This window comes from Phyllopteryx taeniolatus, chromosome 19 (assembly GCF_024500385.1).
Source record: "Phyllopteryx taeniolatus isolate TA_2022b chromosome 19, UOR_Ptae_1.2, whole genome shotgun sequence".
Classification (NCBI taxonomy): domain Eukaryota; kingdom Metazoa; phylum Chordata; class Actinopteri; order Syngnathiformes; family Syngnathidae; genus Phyllopteryx; species Phyllopteryx taeniolatus.
In genome coordinates, this window is record NC_084520.1 from 14,227,592 (window position 1) to 14,252,144 (window position 24,553).

At 39.4% G+C, this 24,553-nt stretch overlaps 1 protein-coding gene and 1 long non-coding RNA gene across 4 annotated transcripts in view; one reads left to right on the forward strand and one right to left on the reverse strand.

Moving 5' to 3' along the window:
• Positions 1 to 24,553, forward strand: part of nrg3b (neuregulin 3b) — a 237,616-nt gene that overhangs the window by 153,893 nt on the left and 59,170 nt on the right. For all 3 annotated transcript variants that reach the window (XM_061756160.1, XM_061756162.1, XM_061756161.1), the window contains one exon: positions 7,123 to 7,258. In XM_061756160.1, coding sequence (XP_061612144.1) covers positions 7,123 to 7,258 — 136 coding nt within the window. The remainder of the gene's footprint in view (positions 1 to 7,122; positions 7,259 to 24,553) is intronic.
• LOC133469292 (uncharacterized) lies at positions 15,856 to 17,368 on the reverse strand. Its single transcript, XR_009785663.1, has 3 exons — positions 17,214 to 17,368; positions 16,816 to 17,008; positions 15,856 to 16,346 (listed from the first exon to the last, which is right to left on the reverse strand). It is a non-coding gene; the product is annotated as an uncharacterized LOC133469292 (long non-coding RNA).

The following is a 24,553-nucleotide window of genomic DNA, read 5'->3' on the forward strand; positions in this document are numbered from 1 at the left end:
CAAGTTTTTTTCCGTGTGAGAAATTAATAAAGGGTTTCTGGCGCCTGTAGTACATATAATAATAATGAAAAAAGAAATTATATATGCACTATAGTTGGATGAATCACCTTTATGGGATTCCCCGTTCACATGATGATGGCATGAGCTAACATTGCTTACAAAATAAATAGAAGAAATGACATGTTTATTGCAGCTACCAGTTGAAGTTTACTATCAAATTAAACATACAACAAAGAGAAATACAGGTGTATTTAAAACAACATCAATTAGCTTTTTTTAAAGTCCACTTAGCTTAATGCTAACACACAATGCAAAAATTCAATGACAAGCTAACAAATAGCATAGGTGTCGCTGTGTTATAACCTTTAAAGCAATTGATATTTGAACACAAATGATGGAGCAACACACGTCGACGGATAATATGCCACCGTGCGGCGCTCGTATCTGAAATTTCTGCTGGCGAGTCAAAGCAAAACATTGGCCAAACGACGGCTCATTTGTACCTCAAGGCGCCGCTGTACTGGTCTGTAGGAGGGCGTTTGCTTTAAGTGTAAATTGATTTTGAATGGTGAGAAAAAAAAATATCCCTGTCAATTCTCTCAACCCTTTTTCCAGATAATACTGAACACCGTCTCTAACAATGTGACGTCCATCCCCGCAGCTCTAAACACATCTCTGTGATTCTGAGCCTGCCCACAAGGCAGTGGTGCATGTTGGGTAAGCAATCAGCAGCATCTGGGAGGACGCTCTCTTCGTCTGTCCCTCTCTCTCTCTCTCTCTCTCTCTCTCTTTGTTGGAAAAGGCCTTTGGTGTTTTCTGCTGTCAACACTGGCAGTGCTCTCCAACAAGCGCTGCTGTCCCCAGGGGCAGTAAAGCCCCGCACAACAACACTAATGAGCGCATTAGAAGGAAGCCATGGAGGGAAAATGCTCCAATTGTAAATGGAATCGTCTCATGTGTCGTCTGCCCCTGCCGAGGATCCCGGGGCATCCACCTTCTGTGGGCGGGGAATAACCTTGACACTGTCGTTTCTAGAAGGCATCGTTTGCACGATGATATTAAGTCCAGTCAAAGGTGAGGAACGAGAGGAGTTTCTGAAGAACCATATTCAAAGTAAAACATAAAAAAAAATCACTCGCTCCATTGATGTCAGAAATGGGATCAAGACTCTAAAGTAAGATTGCTTTACCTTTGCCATTTTCAATTCTTAACACAAAATAATTTGCTGATCCAACACAAAGACATTAACATTTTAAATAGTTATTACAATGTTAAATATATATTCCGCCTTTTAAGGTTGTAGTTATCTATACACATCAAGAAATAAAGTTCATTGATATAAATGTCATGAAATTGATTAGACTTAATTTACTGTCAAACATAACATTTTAATATTTCAGTGTTATTGTGTTCATGAAAAAGTATTATAATGTATAGATTATTGTGTATAGCGTAAATTTGTATTCATTTCTATGTCAGTACATTACAGTACATGGAAATATAATCGTCAGAATATGTGGTATAGAAAATGAGTAGATGGATAGATGTATATACCGTAAATATAAAATATAGCAAAGATATTTTTTTCAAATTTAAAAAAGACTTCATGTTGATAGATATTGTATATGAAGATAATACAAAAAAATATGTTCCGAAAGTAAGGGAAATTAAGTATTGTAAATGCAATGAATAAATAAATGTTAAGTATTAAAGTGATGAATTTGAAAAGTCTTGGGATGGGTTAATTTTCATGACTCCCTCAATCACGATTGCTGAGATGTGCACATTTTTTGCTGACTTTTTTGTTTTTTTTATCATTGTATGTAATTTACTGGCAAGCATACTGCTGCACTTTTAATATCACCAACAGGATATAATGTAGTAATAAATGTGTGACTGGTGCATCATTTAGAAAGCCTTAGCGATGTGAGGGAAGGATCTCTGGCCTCACAATTCTCCCCAGATCACAGCAGCAGCAGCAGCGGCATCTGTGATCCCAAGCCAGCACATTTCCTTAAAAGTTGCCCGGCAAATCAGCGATTCTCATCATGGCGTCTCGGAACAGCAGGAGACGTAAAAGTGATTCCAAAGACTCCAGGATGAATCGGAGCGCTCGCTGCAGCAGACTTTTATGAAGGCATTTTCATCCATATAGACTTGTGTACCGGCCGGGATTTAAATTGAATTCAAGATCATTAAGTGAACTCAATACTGTACTTGTTTGTTACTTATAATTAGTCACCACGCATCAGTTGGATTGTAAGTACTGTAAAAAAGACTGCAAAGATGGATCTATAAAGAACCACTTTTAAATCCAGTGGGACCTCTGAGAGTTCACTTGTAATTTTGCCCATCGGAACTAATTGAATTAAAACAATTCCTGAATGTACAGCCATTACTTTAAGCAAGTGTGAAAACCACAAATACACTGATACATTAAAACAGTACAGTCTTCATGACAAATCACACGTAATAGGAATTGAACTACTAATTTAAGCCGCTAGCCAGTCACCGCCAGTTTTCATCTGACAATGTTATATGATGCTGATGTACAGTACTACTGATTCTGTGTCAAAACGGACAACGAGAGTATACATCGATATTTCGTACAAGTGAATCGACTGTATTGCAACAGGCAAAGATATTCCGTCTTGCAATATCTATAGTTATCGACATTGTGTTGTAAAGCACAACAATGCGATACATCATGACAGCACTATTTGATGCCGCTGTATCAACGCTGTGTCGTAAACGTCAATGATGGATTGCAATATCTGTATTTAATGGAGCGTCATAACAGTGGGTCCTAACAGACAATGATACAGTTACATTGCATACGTTTAAAGCCGGTGCATTGGTACTGGAATGTAACAGACAACGATACAATACCTTGCAATATTGCTATTGAATGCTTGGTATTGATAGTGTATTGTAAGAAACAAATGATGCATCACGATATCATTATTTGATACTGGTGTATCAGCGCAGTTTCGTAATTGTCATTGATGCACTGTGATGTCGACATTTAATGCCAGTGTATTAATAATGATGGCAATATGATCAATTGCGATATCGATAAAGGTCTTTTGATACAGTATTGTAAAAGACGGCTTCGTGATCCATATCGATGTTTAACACAGTGTCGCGATACTGGATCGTAACAGACAACGGTACGATACATTCCGATATCGATATTTGATGCTATTATACTGTATTGCTATTGTATTGTTACAGACCAATGATGAGATACACTGCGATATTTGATCCAAGAGCCGATACTGTATTGTAACAGACGATACGATACATTGCGATCTTTGGGGCATTTTCATACTAGTCAGAGGAACGTTTAGCTCGAATATGTTTCTCATGTCTTAGATCAGTCAGTGAAAAGAAGCACCCGTCGGCATAGTATCAGTTTCTTACTTGTCAGCTTGATGAAATGCAAACACATACAGAATTGACAGCCAGTATTTCTCAAGGGCATATCTAAAGATCATTTGTTTCTCCATAGCATCAACAAACTCCGGAATGAATGAGATTTCAGATTCCTGCGCAGGCTGTCCATTTGAAATTTCCTTTTTATTTTATATTTTTGGGAACCCCCCCCTATACCTAGATAGCCTAGGTTGAAATGATTCATGGTGTCCAGGTATGTATTATAACTTAGAAACCACAGAATACAATCCCTCATGGTTCCATGTAAAGGCCCCTTCTATTCACTTTCATCTTTAAAATTTTGGATGGTTAAACATTTTGTTTGGTTGAAGATTCTCACAGTATCCAACATATTTTCACTCTCTTGTGCAGCTAAATAAGGCAAAGTGACTAAAATATTTGAAATACCTCTCAGTATAATACATTGTATCGCTACACAAGTGCAAACTAGAATACATACTAGTAGTTATGTGCTGTCTTCTGTATTATGACTCAAGTCAGTCTCTAGTCTCAACCATTGTTTTTTTAGCTTCCTCTGGCCTAATCACTGATGGTGTCCCTCAGGGTACTATCCTAGGGCAAGTTTGGATATACAACATGTTATGTTTAGTTAATAGTTATTTATTTTACCAGGTGTCTAGAAGATAAGACATTTGACTCTCGTGAAGCTAAATGAGGCAACTAAAATATTAGAAACTCCTCTCACTGTAATATAGTCCTGCCAACTACATCAACAATACTGTAATAAACATACCATAAATGTCCTCTGGTGCTTTCGGTATTGTGGCTCACAATTCAATATTCCACTTCCTCTGCCACCAACATGTGTGATGGCCCCCAGAGTTCCATCCAAGGTTCTCTTTTCCATTCAATTTGTGGTCAGATGTTTAATTTAGGAAACTACAGCCACTAGAAGAAAGACATTTATAATTGTCAATGTACAATACAATTTATAATTGTCAATGTACAATTGTCAATGTAGTAATACTAGCTAATAAAATGAGAAATTTCCCCTTGTGTTGGATTACACTGGGCAGTCTTATTATATGTGCCAGGAAATTAGATTCTTTCTAAGTACATAATTTGATTTTAAAAAATGAACTATTTGCATTTTCCATATTGGTGTGATACATACAGTGATTTAGATAGTCCTGTTTACTCTCACCCAGCAGTCTTTGGTCCCGGGAGCCACATATTTCTCTTTTTGTGTTCCGTTTCATCGCTCATCATCTCTCGCCTTACATCTGAGCCCCAGATTGATTGATCAATGGCTATAAACAAAACACAGATTGAACGGGACACTGGGGCACAACAAACAGATTACAGTGTTTTTATTTCGCCACGAGTGATCGTTGACGAGAGCATCTGTCGAGAGGCTACCACCGGCCAAGAGACACGCGGCATGCAAGGCATCATGGCCATCAAATGTGTGCCAGATGATCGGCATGGGCTCAGAATGGCAATTAGGAAAATATCGGTGCCTGGGATTTTCCCAACGGTGCTCGCACGAATAATGTAAATGGATGAAAAGGAGAATGATGTGTAATCCAATTGTGATGGAAAGGTATTGAGCGTAATACCAGTCAATCCCATTTGCAGTGCTAGACGATTATATGACGGAGTGAAAGTTCTTTCTGTCTTTGTGGGTCGGCATGCGCTAGCGTGTAGCTCCCCCGTGCTAGCTCCCAATACTGATGCCCTGCCACGAGAGCTTGTTTGACAGCTGTGCATACAGTATATCACAGGGCGGAGCTCCCTGCATTGCAGTGCCGAAGGATGGCCGCCAGGCTCTTGAAGTTGTAAGGGCCACTCAGGGTCAGACTAGAGAAGGGAATTCAGTGCACATCACAAGGCCCTTCACCCTGTTCTTTATGTAATGTAATCTTAACGTATTGCTCCTTCATGTTGTGATTTATTACTGTTTTGGTATTGGCGCAATACATCCAGCACGCAATAAGTACGTTTAATGTAAGGTTTCCTTGTACAGTTATGTAAAAAGTATATATAAATCTAATGTAAATGTAATATATATATATATATATATATATATAGTACCATTTTATTGTTTTATCCCCATTGAATTCTATATTTTTTTATTTTAGCACCAAGAAATTAAATGTTATTCTCTTCAAACCTTCCTTTTGTCAACAACAACAAATAGTATAGTAGTAGGGTCTGAAAACAGAGTTATTTCTCATTTGATTTGGTTAAAATATTATGAACAGTGAAAAATGTGGTCTACCTTTTTGTAATTATGGCCGAAAAGTCCAACCTTGGTTACGTAGCTCCATAACACAACTTTTCACATGCGTTTGGGAGATTTCAAATACTTTTTTGCAAAGTGTTAAAACCAAGGTTGAACTTAATTCAAAAGGTATGTTTGGCACAAACACAACACAAAGAACATCATACCTACATTGAAGCATAGCAGTGGCAGCATCATTCTTTGGGGATGTTTTTTTTTTTTTTTTTTTGGAGCCTTACACAAGGTGTAGGGAATTATGAACAATTACTCGTGTTGACAAAATCCCCTTAGGGACTCGTTGTTCCGTGAAATAGCAAAGCATGTCCAGAAAAACCTACTAGAACAATTTCACTTTATTCGGGGTTAATTAGAGGCACCTTAGATGCTGGCAGGTGTATGTGGACTCCCTTTTAAGATGAGTTTGAATGTGATTGGTTCATTCTGAACACAGCCACATCCTAGTTATAAGAGGGTGTCCACACTTGGGCAACAACCTTATCTCAGTTATTTATTTTCAATTCCCCTCTCGAGAAGATTTATTTTGTTTTACAATTGAGTAGTACAAGTTACAGGTCACATTAATGGTGTCAAAAGTGAAATGATTTTTCTTGGTTTAATTTTTTAAATCAAACTAGCATCGAAAAAAAAATGTAAGCAGGGAAATTCAACTTTTCACATTTCCTTTAAATACATTACTTTTATTCTAAAGGTCATATTTTCCCTCATGGTGTTCCTCAAGGTACCATCCCGGCCCCTTCACGATTACTTCACCTGTAAGCTGCAGCACAAATTTACACATTTGATGTTCTGTTAATTTGGGTGCTTTCATTGGTGTATTTCACACTTCTAGCAGCCTTCAAAACTCGAGAACCCCCCTTGGTGCCATTTGTTTTATTTGGTGTAACCAAACTCGGTTCAGGAATTTTCACTGTGTGAAAACAAAACTGCTTCTGACAAGAGAAAATAAAGCATGGGTGTGAAAGCGAGCTAAGCTGCAAGAGACATTGACACGTAGGATCACACCATCCCCGTCTTATCTCGTCTTTAAAGACCTTGTTGATTTGTTTTCAAGGCTTTTAGGATAAAGACTGCTCATCACCGAACCTGTTTACCAACGCTCAGTTCTTTAGCCTAGGAGATCTAGCAACAAATCTCTTTCTCTGTCCAACACTAAGATGTAAACTAAAGAAAGGTTAGAGAGACTTTGCAGGCAGACAATGCTCTTATGTTAGTCTAGCCATCCATCCAGTTACGATACAGCTTTAGGGTTGTGGCTTGTATGTTGGTATTTTAGTAAGTTCTTTAGTAAATTTAACATTTAAAAAAATACAGTCATTGTAGCGGCTGAAAAAAAGAGCCTGTAAAGAACTAAACATCCCTTTTCTTCACTGGTTTCTTGTTTTAAGTACTGAATTTGACAATTTATTTTGTTTTTCCTTCAGCGATGGCCCCAACACAGCCCAGCCTGCGGTCAGAGGTTTTCAAGCCTTGCATAGAAGATAAGGACTTGGCCTTTTGCCTCAACGAGGGAGAGTGCTCCATCATTGAAACTGTGGCCGGGGTCCATCGGCACTGCAGGTGAGGACTTGTGTTCTTCCTTTCCTGGAGAAAACGGGCTAAAATCATAGCACATACGCATGCAAACGGAGCACACTCAAAAGTCCATAATCGCCTCAACCACTAACTGAGGGATCAGAGATGCTTTGGCCGCATTAGCTTCCGCTGAGTCGCTCATCCGCACAAACAAACGGTTCTGCCTGAAAACATATCTGCCCGTTCACACAAATCAAGGGAAATACTAGCCATACCCGCGATCAGATCATACCGCGAAGCACAAAGCGTGCGGGTTGTAGCAGTGACAACAATCTTGTCTCGACATGTGTCCAATGTACTCGGCGTGTCAGAAAGGTTCCAAGACTGGTTTCACAAATGATATATGTATAGCAATTTAGCATAACTGCTTAAGTCATTTTTAATGTCAGATGTGCAGTCTTCTCACCATTGAACGAAGGATATGCCACAGGATATCTTTGTCGATGTGCTGTTTGTTTTGCTAACTTACATTGAAGGGGAAAACCCATAGTTTTTAGTTTGGGTTCGAAATATATCTTTTGTGACACCAGTCCTGCAACCTTTCTGACACACATTATACATATTGTCCAACATGACACCTTGTGGGGGTGGGTGGTTTTTCATATTATTTTTTCCTTTATTATAAGTAAAAAACCTCTCCTTGAGCCGTCACCTTATCGTGGTGGAGGGCTTTGTGTGTCCCAATGAGCCTAGGAGCTAAGTTGTCTGGGGCTTCGAGCCCCTGCTAGGGTCACCCATGGCAAACAGGTCCTAGGTGAGTGACCAGAGAAAGCACGGCTCCAAAAACCCCTACGACGAACAAAATATATGGATCTAGGTTTCCCTTGCCCAGATGCGGGTCACCGGGGCCCCCCTCTGGAGCCAGGCCTGGAGGTGGGTCTCGAGGGCGAGCGCCTGGTGGCCGGGCCTGCACCCATGGGGCCCGGCCGGGCACAGCCCGAAAGGCTAACCTGGGTCCCCCTTCCCATGGGCTCAACACCTGTGGAAGTGGCCATAGGGGTCGGGTGCAGTGCGAGGTGGGCGGTGGCCGAAGGCAGGAACCTTGGCGATCCGATCCCCGGCTACAGAAGCTGGCTCTAGGGACGTGGAATGTCACCTCGCTGGCAGGTAAGGAGCCAGAGCTGGTGTGTGAGGTCGAGAAGTTCCGACGAGTTGTAGTCAGACTTGCCTCCACACACAGCTTGGGCTCTGGTACGAGTCCTCTTGAGAGGGGTTGGACTCTCTTTCACTCTGGAGTTGCCCACGGTGAGAGGCGCCGAGCAGGTGTGGGTATACTTATTGCCCCCCGGCTTGGCGCCTGTACGTTGGGGTTCACCCCGGTGGATGAGAGGGTAGCCTCCCTCCACCTTCGGGTGGGGGGACGGGTCCTGACTGTTCTTTGTGCCTATGCACCAAACAGCAGTTCAGAGTGCCCACCCTTTTTGGAGTCCTTGGAGGGGGTGCTGGAGAGCGCTCCCGCTGGGGTCTCCATCTTTCTGCTGGGGGACTTCGCAGGGTGTCCGGACTCCCCCTTAGAGATAGGGTGAGAAGCTCGGTCATCCGGGAGGATCTCAGAGTGGATGAGGTGGCTGGGGCATCTGATTCAGATGCCTCCCGGACGCCTCCCCGGTGAGGTGTTCCGGCCACGTCCCACCGGACACGCTGGAGAGACTAAGTCTTTCGGCTGGCCTGGGAACGCCTCGGGATCCCCCCGGAAGAGCTGGATGAAGTGGCTGGGGAGAGGGAAGTCTGGGCATCCCTGCTCAAGCTACCTCCCCCGCGACCCGACCTCAGAAAAGCGGTAGAAAATGGATGGATGGATATAAGTAAAAATCACTGCTTTTCATGAACACAAGCTAAGAAAAGAAACTTTTGTTGTGTTATAAGTCAGACTCAAGGTTCAGGTCATTTTCCACAAATGTTTAATAAAAAATTCCAGTCATCATCCAATGAACATGTACATTTTATTATTTGTGCCTATTTTTAACAGTACAATGCCAGGTACTGTAACTCCACTAATTATACAGTGAAGGGATTTAATGTTGTCCTTTGGCAAGATGGATTACACTGAATATAAACACACCCAACCATCAGGGTGAGTGGTTGTCAAAAATACATAATTTAAAGATTTAAAGTGTTTTAGCAGCTGAAGGAAGTGTCTAAAGGAGTAAGAGCATGAATTAACTTCTGTCATTCTTGTCTTTACAAGTTCAGCGTTTGATTTTTATTGCATTAAATAGGCAAGTTGAGTATTATAAAGATACAAGTTGTTGCTTTGGACACATCCACGGGTCTTCTTGAACTCCCCCTTGCAGCCCCAATTCACCACCGCTTTCCATTACACAAACACATCTTGAAAAATACATCACTTGGAAAAATACATGATGAGAAATTTAAGGAGACAGAATCTTGAAACATCTTGTTCGAGCACATCTACGTGGAATTAAAGCCAAGCTTTCAAATGAGAAACAATATAATGTATGGAAAACCTCGTGAGTTTAACAATCCCTTGAGTTAACAAAGCTGCCAAACATTTCACTTTGAACCCAAAAGAACATATCACATCGTAATGTACAGTATTTTGTTATTATTATTTGGATCAATTTGAGCCACGATTAAATAAGAGAAGATGTCAATCTGCACACAAGAGTCATTGATTGAGAGCTCTGTTTAGAAACTTGAATCAATGTAATAATTGATGAAAAATCTCATTTTGCTGTGTACTTCCTATCTTTCTCCCAGCCTTCCTTGTGCAGGATGTTCATGTTTGCCAATGCTAATAAGGCTCCCGAAATAAACATGCAAATTTGGTTTAAGACCTACTTCCGCATGAGCCCCGTTGCAGGCTCCCCATACTCTTAACACGACGCTTTTGCACATACAGTAAAACAGTAACTGGAAAGATGACCGCAGGCTATCGCACACATGGGCCGTTTGGACATGTCCAACAGTTACTCCTTCGAACTGAAAAAGGTCTGCGAGCTAATGCGAGAAGGAGCCATTTTGCAGTCGGACGAAGCCGAGCGTAACCTTTATCAGGACGACACAGTGATGCCTGCTGTCAAATGCCGTAAATACGGACGATCAAATAAAGCCGAGAATTTTCAGCGGCTAGCTAACGAAAGGCGTCATAACGAGCTGTCGACAACTTTGGCAAAACTCAAGCAACTCTTTCACAACTAGAACATATTTATATTTACTCATTGTTATTCTTATTATTAGTCGTAGTAGTATTACTACTGGTAGTGGTAATAAATAATAACTACTTCTACCACTAGTAATAGTACTAGTAGTTGTGGAAGTATTTCATTAGTAGTATTTTCATCATTTACAACTCTGGAAAATATTAAGAGTCTCTCTGATTTTGCTTTTCATAAATATATGTTTTAGTAGAATGAATGTTTTTGTTTCACTACTACTGACAACATAACTCCCACATTCCAGTCACAAATTCAGAAAATATAAAAATATACATGTAGACAAATAAATGACTAATATATATATGAAAACATATATATTCTCATTTGAGAATTTGTCGAAAACGAAAAAATGGTCAAAATACTCAAAAAGTCCAGTCAAGTGTTTTGTAATTTTTTTTCCAGAACTGTATCTTACAAATACATTAAATATTTTACTTATCGCACTAATAATAATAATAATAATAAAACTGTATTGGCATGACCTCTCATATAATGTAAATGAAAAATGTAAACTATATTCAAAAAATTTAGCGTTGTTATGCTATTATAATTTATCACTCATATAATAATGAATCAATTACATTACATCCTTTGAACTGTACTATTTTTGGTCTTTAATCAAAGCGTTTTGACAATCCCAAGTTAGTTCAAGTCTCCTACCGCTATGGCCATTTCTCTCGTTATTGCAAGGACAGAGAAAGAAACATTTACCTTCAGCCGCCATCGTCATCGTCATCATCATCATGGCAGTGGGATTTTTAGTGCGCCAGTCGTGATCGATTGGAGGCTAATCACGGGGGTATTGATGCCTGCTGTCGTAATTGATACAATAACGCATTTTTCACATTTGATTGCTGCCTCCAAAAGCTATTAAACGCAGGCAGGGCGTATTTGAACGTATTTGTACTTGACTTGTAATGACTGCATGTGTAATGAATATGTACCGGTATTGCACAAATAAAAATAGTGCCTAAATATATGTTTGAAAACAAACGGTTCTAAAAGATTCAATGCAAATGTATTGTAGTTCAATGTTAAATAAAACTGAACTGTACTCAAGCCACGATAACATTACGCACAGTTTGAAGATTTAATTCAGTGATTCTTACCCGAACCACACAAGGAAGCTCACGTACCAGTTGTAATACAGTTGTATCGCACTTCATGGTTGTCCAATGTGTCAACATTCTAATATAGTGAAAGCTGTGCTACAAACATTATTAACAAATTTTATTGTTTTTTTTTTTAAAGGATTTCATCCATGATTAATGTGTCTACAAAGGCAAACGGCATTTTTTTTTTTTTTTTGTCCAAAATATGGCATAAAGAAGTCGACACGTGAGGAGGTGCTACAGCGTGAGCTGGGGAGTTGCGGGCGACTTCACCTTCACGCTCACACGCATGCTGCTTGTTCACACACTCGAGCTATGTGGGACATAAAAATCAGACGGATGGAAAAAGGCCAATTATAGCCTTTTATTTAAATGACAATAGTTTGTTTTACGGCTCGCCGGCTGAGCTTTTTATGATGCGCTTTGCCAATGCTAACACGTGTACTTGGCGAAATGGTGATGGATTTGGATTTTAATTGTGGCTGTAAACAATGATGGATGAGCAGTGTTTGAGGTGTGCTGGACACCGGTGATATTGTGGCAGCTTGAAAGTTAACTCCCCGGGCCTTTTTGGCCTATAATCATATCTTATGGAAATAACAGTGTCACAGTGGATCATTTTGCTTGGATGACTTTGGCTGGGCTTAGACATTATTGATGATACGCCCCGGGCAAAAAGATGTCTTCCTTCCGCATTTAAAGACATATACTTGGAAATTAAAAGCATGTCGCTGGACTCGATGGGCTGCTACTGTGGAATATTCGAGTCAGAATTAGAGTGCAGTGTTTTGTTTTGTTGAACCATGGGTGTGTTTTTAGTCTTAACAGTAATCGCTTGTTTGCTAAGGGGGGGAGACCTTTTTCCTATCAGGGGCTATTTGATACGAATTTTTTAGTCCTCAAGGGTACACGGAAGGTCGACTTCAATCCATTATATGGCACTGGTTGACAGTTTAAATACAAAATTTCCCATTGCGCTTATTTACTATATATATATATATATATATAATTTTTTGGACATACTTGGCAAAATAAAGATGATTCTGATTCTATATTTGGAATCATTCATTCCAGGGTCACCATTATAAAACCTTAATTAAAGTAGACAAACAATTACAGTATACACAACAAGTAGAGTGAACCCCCACAAATTTGCGGTTCGCTATTCACAAATTCACCTGTTCATGTTTTGTTTTGATTTGTGGAGCCTATCCTCAGCTATTCACCGAAAAACGCACCTATTTATCTATTCTTCTGCTTTTTCTGTAACACCCTTTGCCACAAGATGGTGCCAAAGCTGTGATTGGTGTCAAGAAAGTATTGTTGAAGACATAGATTTCAACTAAGAGGCTGAGGACCAAACTGTATTCTCCCGTGAATGTGAACTTGTGAATCTCACTGAAATCCCTTTGAAAAGTACAGCGCACTTTAAATGTGAAATTAGCTTACATAGCACATATGTCGTCGCCAGTGAGACGTGCGCCACACTCTGTCTGAAATGCTACACTTTGAAGAACAGCGTGTTTTTTTTTGTTTTTCTTTTTTATTCTGTATGAAATTAATCCAATAAAAGTAATTTAATCAGAATACTGAAAGCATGTATGGAGGGCCATTAATGGAAAAGTGGCCGCCTGCTCTTCTATATCAGCGGTGCCGTGCAACCTTCCTTGCGCCACAGACTGCGGGCGAGTCACTTTAACGTATTTGACGTATCCCCAATGAATATAATATAATATGGCAATCGTCGGTGTAATGAGGTAGGGACACATTTTTTGTTTTTTGTTTTTGTCATAGAGGAGCTAATTTTAGCCTGGGTCAATAACGGTGTAATAAATTAGTGATTTCTTTTTTTTTTTTTTTTGTAAATCAGTGCTTGAACATGATTTTGGCGAAGTGTTGTGTTGATGTGCGACATTATATGATAGCAATATAAAGTATAATACCAACTTGAAAAAAGCGGTGTTTGGTCACTCAAGCAGGATGTTTTTTTTGTTTTGTTTTTTTATTTCCTGAAAAGTAGTAAAGTTGGAGATGCAAGAATTCCGTCTGACAGCGGTGATAAATTATGAGCATTTGGGGGTTGAATATTTTGGGGCTTGTATAACAATTCAGCTGAGGTTTGATTTGTTTTGAAAATTGCATGGTGCTCCCGATCAAACTTTCTCGCCGGCCCGCTGACCATAGGTTGCCCCACCCCTGTTTTTTTTTTTTTTTTATATAAATAGTTTCTTTTCGGAATGCACAACTTGTATCGTCTTTATCAAAGCGACACGTTCCTGCAGCGGGAACACGGTTCATCAGTTTGCACGCAAAAGTTTCCCAGCTTGTGATGCAAAGATGACGCAAAGCTGCTGCAAGCTCCATTTAACTCCATTAAACAGGAAATAATACAAACTCAACAGCCCACTTCCTGCATTTCCTCCTGTAACCTTTGATTTTTTTTTTCTTTCCCTTTATCAGCACTTCTTTCAGATTTACAAGTAAATCCGTCATTATTACGTAAAAATGCAAATGCGTGGCTCCAGATGTGTACTTAGAAACTACTTTTGAAAGGAAAAGTTTGCATTTCAATCACTCATTTTCATCAGGCACAATTAACAGCCAATTGATTGCCAACATCCAGATTCAGTGATAAATCAGCAGTAACAACATGAAACGAGATCAAATCCAAGAATGTTGCCTAATTGAAGAATAATGAGGGATTTGGTCAACATCTGCCGAGTGTGATTGTAATTGGCGCATATGATGCAAAGAGGGTTGCCGTGGCAACATGAAGCGTGAGGTACTGTTTTTGGTGCAGATGTTCCCTTTTGGTGCCTTTATTTAATCCCGAAACTAAATCCTGTAGATTTGCGTGATAATATCGAGACCCACCCGCTTTTTTATTTCACACGGTTCATTCATGCAGTTTTTTTATATTGTTACAGTATTTGAATAGGTTTTTTGAAAGTGTAAATGCAGAATTGTCTTTATTTGCCAAGTATGTCAAAAGCAGGGGATGCAACTGTGCTTTGATGCATTTAAAGCTAATTTGTGTGAGATTATTTTCAATTGCAATTCTTTCCCCCTTCATAATTTTTTTTTTCTTTGCCTCATGTGGCGCGTGCATCGGTTGTGATTGATCAGACATTAACAATAATTGCTACCTAACGCTGTGATTGAGCACCAGTGTGAATAATTCATGGTCAGATTTGCACGTTAGATTGTTTCGCCCAAAGGCATGCTGACGCCGGTTATTAGATCATATTTAAATGAAGATTGATTGCTTTTTTTATGCTTGCTCCTGAAAAGCCATCAGTGCAGATGGATATTCAGACCAATATTTCATCACGTGTGTGTGTGTGTGTGTGTGTGTGTGTGTGTGTGTGTGTGTGTGTGTGTGTGTGTGTGTATACAGTACCTCAGGGGACATCCAGCTAGATGAGGAAACATAAAATTTCCCAAAAGGAACAAACACAATCATGCTCCCTGCTCCTCTTATGACAGTAAAGTTCCTTTTATGATTAAGTTGTCCATAAAAGAATACACCTCTAAATGTTTTTATTTTTTATTTTATTTTTTTTACAAAGTAAATAGACGTAGCTGTTGTCCACTGCCTCCAATATTTAGACTTTTTTAAAATGTATTTAAAAAAACATACAATAAAATTAAAATTAAATCAATACATTATTATTATTATATTTGTGTTATGTTTACTTATTTATTTTGAACCCCAAACCCCATATAACAAAGATAATAATTCAACCCCAAAGGATAAAATAGATTGACTAGACATGATTTCTGCAGACTCCAAATTTTATGATTAAACAAAGTGTAACAAAGTATAAATATATATATATATATATATATATATATATATATATATATATAACTATATATATATATATATATATATATATATATATATATATATATATATATATATATGTGTGTGTATATATATATATATATATATAAAATATATGTTTTTATAATGTATGGATCTCATATAACAAAAATATTAATTCAACCCCTCTCTGTGGAAATGTGGATATACGTGATTTCCGATGACTCCAAATTGTTCAAATATTGGTTTTCCTCATACATTTTTATTTTTATTTTTGTAATTGTCATTTATCATTCAGATAATTTCACAAAAAAAACACAATTCAGGTATACTTGCTTTTCACTATATCTAAAAAACAAAGAAAATACATTTTGTAAATATTGTTTTACAGATAGAAATAGAAAGCACGTTGTTTGTTGTTTAAACAAACCTGCATGGCTCCAATGAACCACCAATTAGCAGCAAAATTCACGAATAATTGAGGCTCCCTCATAATTGCCATGAAATAAAATGTGAATAAGCGGAGTTTTCCTTGAATAACGAGGGGTATCTTCCACCCAAAAAATCCGCAAGTAGGTGAATTTACAAATACTGAACCGTGAATATGCGGGTGTCCACTGTATATATTTTAACATTCGAGCTGCCTGGACCTTATATGGCAAATTGAGTTGATTCGAAGAGTGTTTTGTCTTCTTTGTCTCAGCCAGTCCACAGCAATCAAACGCCGACAGCAGCATTCACCCAAACTGACAAACTAAATCATAGAAATGAAGACAACCGCCTCTCAATTTCCCCTTCCCTGCTTGTCTGCTTCTGACCGCTCGGCCGATTAAATTGTGAGTGCACCGTCAAACCTTGATGGGCCTTATTAATCCACGTTGCTCCTCGCCTGATCCATCCTGCTCGCCAAAAGACGTTCACCGGGTTTTAAAGCCAATGAGCCGTGTCCGAAAAACCTGTAGATAAAAATACAATATACTGATGAAGAACTGTAAATGTAACTTATCAAACTAATTACAAATTATTTTTGAAATAATGCTTAAGATATTTTTATTTATTGCGTTTATTTTTAACTACCATCTATAATTATGATTGTTAGTGAGAAATATTGATTGAACAATACAGTGGGAACCTTTTTTTCAAGGTATGAGATCAGTGTCAAACTGAACGTCGAACAAAGAGAATTACACGTTGTGTATTTAAAACAACCGCATAACTTTGCCTTCGGAAAACCCGCTAGCTTACACGTAGACAGTCAATAGAACTATACTCAGGGCCATACATTCTTTATCCTCTGCACGAAATGGCTAAAATGACTGCACCCCAGCGAGTCATTTGTGAAACTGCATATTTATTCTTGTGGCTCGAGTTTACAGTTATATGACCCCTCCACTCTTATGTTGCTCCCTCCGAATGCAAACGTACAGCAAACATCCATGTCGAAAGCTTGCGTGTACTAGTTGAGAGTCAGCAGACGCCGGCAGATGAAAGCGTGGCTTGCGTGTGTTCAGCCGACGAGGCCTCCCTTGTTGTTGTTCGAGCTTTATCAGAGATAGACGGCTTGTCGGCAAGTGCAGTTCAAGGTGCCTATTTGTGATGTGCTGATTTAAACACCAGGCTTTCTTGGAAAAAGGCAAAAAAAAACAAAAAACTTCAATTTGAATTTGAGATTTTATATTATTAAGCCGCTGTGGGTGGTTCAGATAGCCTCTACAATCAGAAAATGTTGATAGTTTGCTGCATAGCAAATTTTGAAGTGATTGTTTTTACAGGCCTAGGTGGCAAAAGTCACTACATAAAAATTATGTATTGAAGATTTTCACCTGTTGCGGATGGGTCTGGATCGTCTTTTAAGTCCCAAAGAGCAGTGCTTTGTTATTGCCCTTCTACGCCCGCCACCAATTGTCACCATTGTGGTGAGGTCCGTACGGGGGTGGGGGTTTAGAGAGGAAGCTACGTCGGGAAGTCGGACCTCCGATTCAGCTGGAACAGTGTGGTTCTGTCCCTCGGCGAGTCTTGAAGAAAGTGCGCCGGTAGTAAATATTAACATGTCTTTATTCCTGCTGTCTTTTCTTGATAATAATCCAAACAGACACACAGTATTACACAATAATATTGTGCAGTCGATGTGATGTGAGTATTGGTGCCTCACCAACAAAAAACATAATTCAAAACTGATATCAGCACTGCATTTCTACTTCACTTACTCTTCTTCACATCAAATGTGCACTTAGTATCTGGTTAATGCGAAAAATAGTGAATAATGGTAAATGTCATTACCATACAATATGTTCATGCTAGCGCTTTGCCTGGCAGCACCTACCTTTTCATTGCAAACAACAACAACTGCCTCCCATTAATGACACTCAATCCTGGTCAACACATTCCACCATCACCTTGTTGGAGCAGAGAGGGAAAAAAAACAAAAACATTCTCCAATATATGCATATGTGTTTTCTGGAGATTTAAAGAAGACAGACAAGTGGTGATGGTGATAACTAGATGGAGGGCTTTGTTACTGTAGGTTGGGAGGTGCGTGAAAACTATTTTTTTCCCCCCCTTCTGGACAAAACCTCATCACATACATAACAGGTTCAACTGGGACAAGGTGACCTTGTGAGGATATTTAATTGTAAGAATGTGCACCTGTGAGGTTGAACGGAGGTCATCTTATAAGCGTCCTTTTCTCTCCTCCGAGAGCTTACTGTGCTAAAATGACGTCATTGATTTTATGGAGTCTTTAAATAGAGAAAAGAGTGCAGCCTTATTTAGATAAACCGAGTGGCGTACTTACAGTATGTTGGTTATGACGTCACTGGCTGCTTATTGAATTATTCAGCAAACACGAGACGCAACACAGAGATGAACCACCTTGACGGTCAAAAGTCATTGTAGTCATTTTCCGTCAGCACTCATGTATCATTATGACATTGTGGTTTAACACACCTTCACATATCAAGTTGAATTTGTGTTGACGCAAGCGGTGTACTGTAAGTACAAATGTAATGCTTGATCGCTGACTGCTGCGGTATGATACAATAATGGTGGTTTTCTACAACATTTCCACAGGCCACACTTGTCATACTAAACGGCGTTTGCGTGATTTCACAAGAATGTAGTAGGAAATGCTAAGCTAATGATCATACGTACTAGACATAACCGAAGTCATGCAGAGGTCAGAGGGTACCTTGACACAAGCAGCAGATCTGCACCTGCAAAAAAAAAATTCAAAATGATTTCCCTTTTGTCTGAAACAATACTTAAAAATTGATCATCCATTTATTAATAACAGACAGGCTTTTTAATACGATTTGAAAAGATCTGTAGTTAGCAATTTGATATTGAGAATTTCAGTGGTGCTCATTAACCTATGTTTGGCGGTTTCATTGCGTGTTAGCATTAAGCTAGCGGACTTTCGTAAAACAAGTTAATGTGGTTTTGGTCAATACACGTGTTATTCTCTTTGTTTCATGCTTAATTTTACAGCCAACCTTAAATGGGAGTGGTAATAAACGGCTTGAAGAAACCACTTCTATCTCTTTGCCAAACTGCTGCTTGTGAAGTTCACTGCCGCCGTAGCTAGCGCTCTTAACTAAAATTGTTGCTTGCAAAAATTGGCCAAGCGATGGCTCATATCTCCAAAAATTCGAGGCATCACTGTATTACAAGCAGTATTATTATATTCTTGGCCAAATCCTTTCCCCCCCTTGTTTTCTTTGTGTGTGTATTTTTAGTTAGTTTTAGCTCTATCGATAAAAACATTTTAAAACAGTTAGGCGAAAGTTGCCCTTGTGCGTTCTCAATTTGCACGCATCAGTGACACACAGTACACTGGCAGCTGTCATTAGTCCGGGTAGGAGGTTAAGCGTTCTAATGGATGTCCTCAAGTTCCTTCATCACTGGCCATGAGAAAGAGAGAGAAGAGAGGGGAGCGACCCGGGAGTGTGAGGCAGAGGAGATGAGCGAGGGAGGAAGATTAGAGTTCCCTGACAAGGAGTCTTTCAAGTTTGTAGGTTTGAAGTGCTAACGAGATGCAAATGTGTGCAAATAAGTGCACAACCACACTCTGTGAAACTCTCGCGGAATACTCAGAAGCAAAGAGCTAATTGTCAAAAATAGGAAATGTTTGGGGAGTTCGCCGCATTGCTGGGAGGAATCGGAACATGGCCGCTAATTAACGGGCTCGGTATTTGGTGACTTGTTCTGATTCGATTGTAAAAATACAAAAAATTCAAAATGTATTTGAAAAAACTTGCAAATGTGTGAAAGTACTCATTTGATGTTCCTTTGGAAGTGCAACATATGACAAAGGAGGAATGATTATTCACTAATGAACTTTTCTTGGAATAAAACCATTTTAGTTAGTGGAAGTCCATTTCAAAATGTTCTTTCAACAGCCAGGGCTCCAAACTAACTTCCTAACTAGAAGGACAGTTGCCCCAAACTTTCAATTTTAGGGGTGCAACGATTAATCGGTTACTCGATATCAATTATATTCAATTATCAAAATGAATCAATAAATATTTTCATAATCCATTAATGGTTTAGAGCCATTGTTGAACTTGAAATTGTCCAAATCCTTTGAATTTCAGCCTCTCGATAATAAATATTCTCCGATTTTTCAAGCCCTCCATGAAAGCAGACTGATGAGCTTCATGTTTAATCTCAAAAAGATCTGCTTTTATTTTGAAAAACAATGATGAACATTTTCGCCCATTTTCTGACGTTACGGACTTAACCAGTAACTTAATCATAATCAGTTTATGTTTATGCATTTTCTCCCCTGTCAATTGGAAATAATGTCCTGTTTTTTTTAATAAACTAGAGGAAATGTTTTTAACAGATTAATCGAAAAATAATCGACAGATTAATCAATTATTAAAAGAATCGTTAGTTGCAGCCCTAAAACATTTTATATGTTTAACCATCTAACATCAGTGAATTAACAAATACTGTTTTCTATTTGGAAATATTATGTATTTAACAAACCAGCCAGTGAAGATAACACAAATAAAAGGTGATGCCAGTTGAGGACGAATTCGAAAAGCCAAAGAAAAAGAGTCATAATGAAAGATAATACCCCGACAATATCGCTTGACCTCACGGAATTCAGAGGCACTTTTTGGGGAGTGTACACATATATTTCTCTTCTTTATGTATGGGGCGTTTGCAGTCGGCAGAATGCCGCAAGAAAGCAAAACCCATCTGTTAATTATCCCGTTCTTCATTTGTTCATCTGCAGACATGATTAGACTGTGCAGTGAACAAACGGATCGATGGTCCAATTACCGTCGCTGACACGCAAATCCATACGCGACGTTCTGGAAGATGGTAAGCACGTCCGTTTGACTCCTGTTCAAAACTTCTGTGACAAATAGAGCGTCGTCGTCGACTGGGAATACCAGCTGCTTCCCCCGACGTGAAGTAACTTTCAAATGCCTCCAAGCACAAAATTCTATTTTTCTGCACGCACAATTCGAGGAAGTGGAGAATGACGCGGTCATATCTGCGACACAGCGCCGATGATCCACCAGATTGTGACGTCGAGGCCTCCTAATCTGGCCGCGTCCCCTGTGATGACACAGGCGTTAGCACGCGGAGATAAATAGCGACAAAGGCAGGAGAGAATTTGCTGATGGAGTTAAAGAAACATGGATTTTTCTTTTCTTTTTCAAGGGACACTGTCCATATTAGTGAGGAATGAATCAGTCTACGGCAATCTGTCATTGGGACTAGGCCTTTGATATCGTAATAAGTCACACTTATTATAAATGTTGTTAAATCATCAAATCTGTCATTGCTCCTGTGCAAGTTTTGTATCAGTTTTTGTCCATCTGCAAACAGAGTATGACAACAATCTGATGCATGAATGACGTCAACACGCAAGTGGCATCGAAGGCTTCCACTACAAACAAGCGCTTCAGCAGCAAAAAATCCACACAAAGCGGAAGGTATTTGTATCCGCCGTACGTATTTTTCAATCAAATGGAAAGCAGGGTATAAAGGGCACGCAGTCTCGTGGTCTTGCCGGATTACTCATGCCTGAGTTTTGAAAGAGAAACGGTCTCGGGAATGAAAAAGCGCTCAGACAAAAGGAACCCTCCACGTGAACAAGCTTCCCACCATGTTTTGGAAAGCAGACGCCGTCTCCGTATTTCAGACCAGACTCCATTTATCCAGCGCGCGGCCCACCTTAACTCCCACCTTGTCAGCCGGTCTCTCTTATCTCCCACCATGCAACGGAACTTTCACACACACACACACGCGCGCGCACACACATACACACGTACACTGTTTCCATGGTTATGGGCTGCAGGAAAATGTCTACATTCCAATTTATTGGAACTTGTTAAACATTTTTCACGCCCCCCCCCCCCAAAAAAAAGCAATTAATGTTTACAAGGAATTATCCATTTAAAGCAACTCTACTTTTTTTGTTTTTTATGTAACAAAACCCCATGAATTGACAAAGTGGGAACCCAGCCGGGCTCATTACTCTGCAGCGCCCCTCGGCTTCTCTGAGCTTTTTGGCAATTTTCAAGCAAGCTCATTATTTCGCTGTTCTCGGTTTTTGGTCCAATCTGTACCCTCTCTTTCTGTGATGTGATGTGATGTTTTTTTATTTTATTTTATTTTTTTATAGATGCTTCAATCTGTAGTCATTGTAGAGAGTTCTAAAAGTAGCAGTTAAATTGACAAAATGTTGGTCATACTATATCCAACACAATTTCAGTTACCTTACATAAATGACTCTCTGTACTTGTGTTTTTATGTCCTGAAATGTACATTTAGTTTTTCGTGGCTTGTTTGCTGTAGTACTGAAGCGGCTCCAACTACCAGAGACAAATTCCTTTGTTTTTACACACTTGGCCAACAAAGATGATGAAAGATGACGTGATTACGTCGACATTCACCAGGGATTGAGCCGATTAGTCGATTATTTGCAGCAAAGTTTAAAGCTTGAAGTCTACTAATCGCTAGTCACGTTTTTGGCATTTGGTCTTCCGATCAGCCAATTTACAGAGGACTATCTATTTGCCGTCGCCAGACTATAACGCTCTGCAGAGCAATGAAATGTCTGGCCAACAAGACAACACAGTTGTTTCGAAATATGTCTTTATGTAAAGCTGGCCTGTAGCACAAATATTGTTTTTGTTTTTTTACTGTGCTGACAAAATATCAATGACATCATTGATGAATTGCCTTCCACTCGACTTTAATCACATTATAGTCGACTGCAAAAAATCTTTAGTAGTTCAACCCTGTTCACTCAGACGGCCATATTTCTGTTATTGCACTACTGATTGGTACCGATTTTTGAAAATGCAATACAAAGCCAGTTTCATGACGCAAGATGAAATTTGGTAGGCATGTCTATCATGAGTAGACCCACATAAATGTTTCAAGAAGCCATGCATGAAATGACACAGGCAGTCTGCCATTTTGGTTGAAAGCGGATATGTTAGATCCGCCGTTGCTCAACAGTAGCTAGCGATAAACGGCATAATGCATATGGAAAGTAACATGCCCAGCACTCTCTGTATTTAATAGAAAATAAATGCGAGTAAATGGGTTTGGAGTAAATGCAGCAATCAGTGGCCACTCATGAAAATTAAGATGTTTACGGGTTTTTGTCCTTGGTCTTCAAATAAACATGAAAGCAGTTTGAGCTTGTTGTCTTTCCACAAACAAATCATTTAGAAAACCATTTTGCCCTTATTTGTAGCAGCTGAATGAAAGAGGCACTCTGAATGAACTAGATGGAGTGAACATATGTACCAAAAGCTTTAAAAGTCTCATTTGTGCCGCTTCACTCAAGTTGAACAATGGTTTCAAACAAAATCTGTTTTCAGAAAAGAAAAAGGCTCCAAACTTTGGGGGGGAAAAGACGCTTCATATATGATCAAGTCAAATTTGAGTCTCATACTGAATTCAAAAAGGACTGTGATTTTGTTTTTGTCCCCAAACACCTCCACCAGAAGCATAAGTTCCAATCTCTCGCGCTACATAGCTATTTATTCATCTACGTAGATGGATGGATCGATAGGTTTGTCTGCACTGTATTGATTTCTAGAAGGCTTTTAACGCTGCGATCGAGTGTATTGCCTCCGTGTTTCACCTGATGCTGAGAGTACATTGCGACGATGCCAATCAGGAAGTGCGCAAAACTCACGGATCCTATTCAATGGCGAGCGGAGATGATTCCAATGATGGCAAGACAGACCTAACCGTCAAGACATGTGACAGAATTCTCAGAGCGGTGAGTGTTGAGGCCCGGGAGAAGATGGAGGGAATACACAAATGGGCTCGCTCAAACCAGATTTGTGAGGGCAGCGTCAGAACTGAATGTCAAGACAGCGAGAGTTCTCCAGATAAAAGCAGGACCAGAACCACGTTTCTCTCACAAGCTGATGGCGCGTTGACTCTATTTACTGTCAGATTGACAGCAAATTATGCCGAGAAGGTCAAAGGAGGGTCAAGGTGCGAATAGATGATGCTGCTACAAGTTGGACAAGAATGTAGAAAGAAATGTAATCAAACTATTGAAAACAATCCCTCGCCAAGCAGTTTACTGTAGACATGAATGGCGTCCATTTGCAAAATGTGAACCAAAAACCAAAACTCTTTCACTTACCAAGAAGCTTGTTTTGGTCAACTTAACATGAAGTAGCCTTCACTTTTCAATGTTTTCAAATAACCTCAAGCACACTCAAGCTCTTGCAAAAGGAGTTTTCAGTCAAAATGCGGTTGAAAAGCAGAAACAAATATTCCCCATTTCTGCCTCCGTAGGGTGCGTGTAGTAATCACGCAGACAGCGAGAGAGAAAAAACTAAGAATACGCATCCTTGTGGTGACAATTTTAGCATTGACACTTTCAGGTCAGCTCTGTTTATGCCACACAAAAAAAAGACTGTTTTGATCTTGGAGCCACAATTCCACAGCTTCTGTGTCATTTGGAAATAGCTTTAGAATAAAGCAGCATTTCTACATATTTTTTTTCACAGTCCTACCTCCAAATTTCAAGAACAGCAACTGTAAAACCATGAATGTATCTTGTTTGGTGGTGCATTTGGCACAAACATAGAAAATGTGTGCTATTACAGTCTTGTTGTAAAGGGCGTTGTCTCATATACTCCAAAGGAAATGTCTCACTATGAAACCT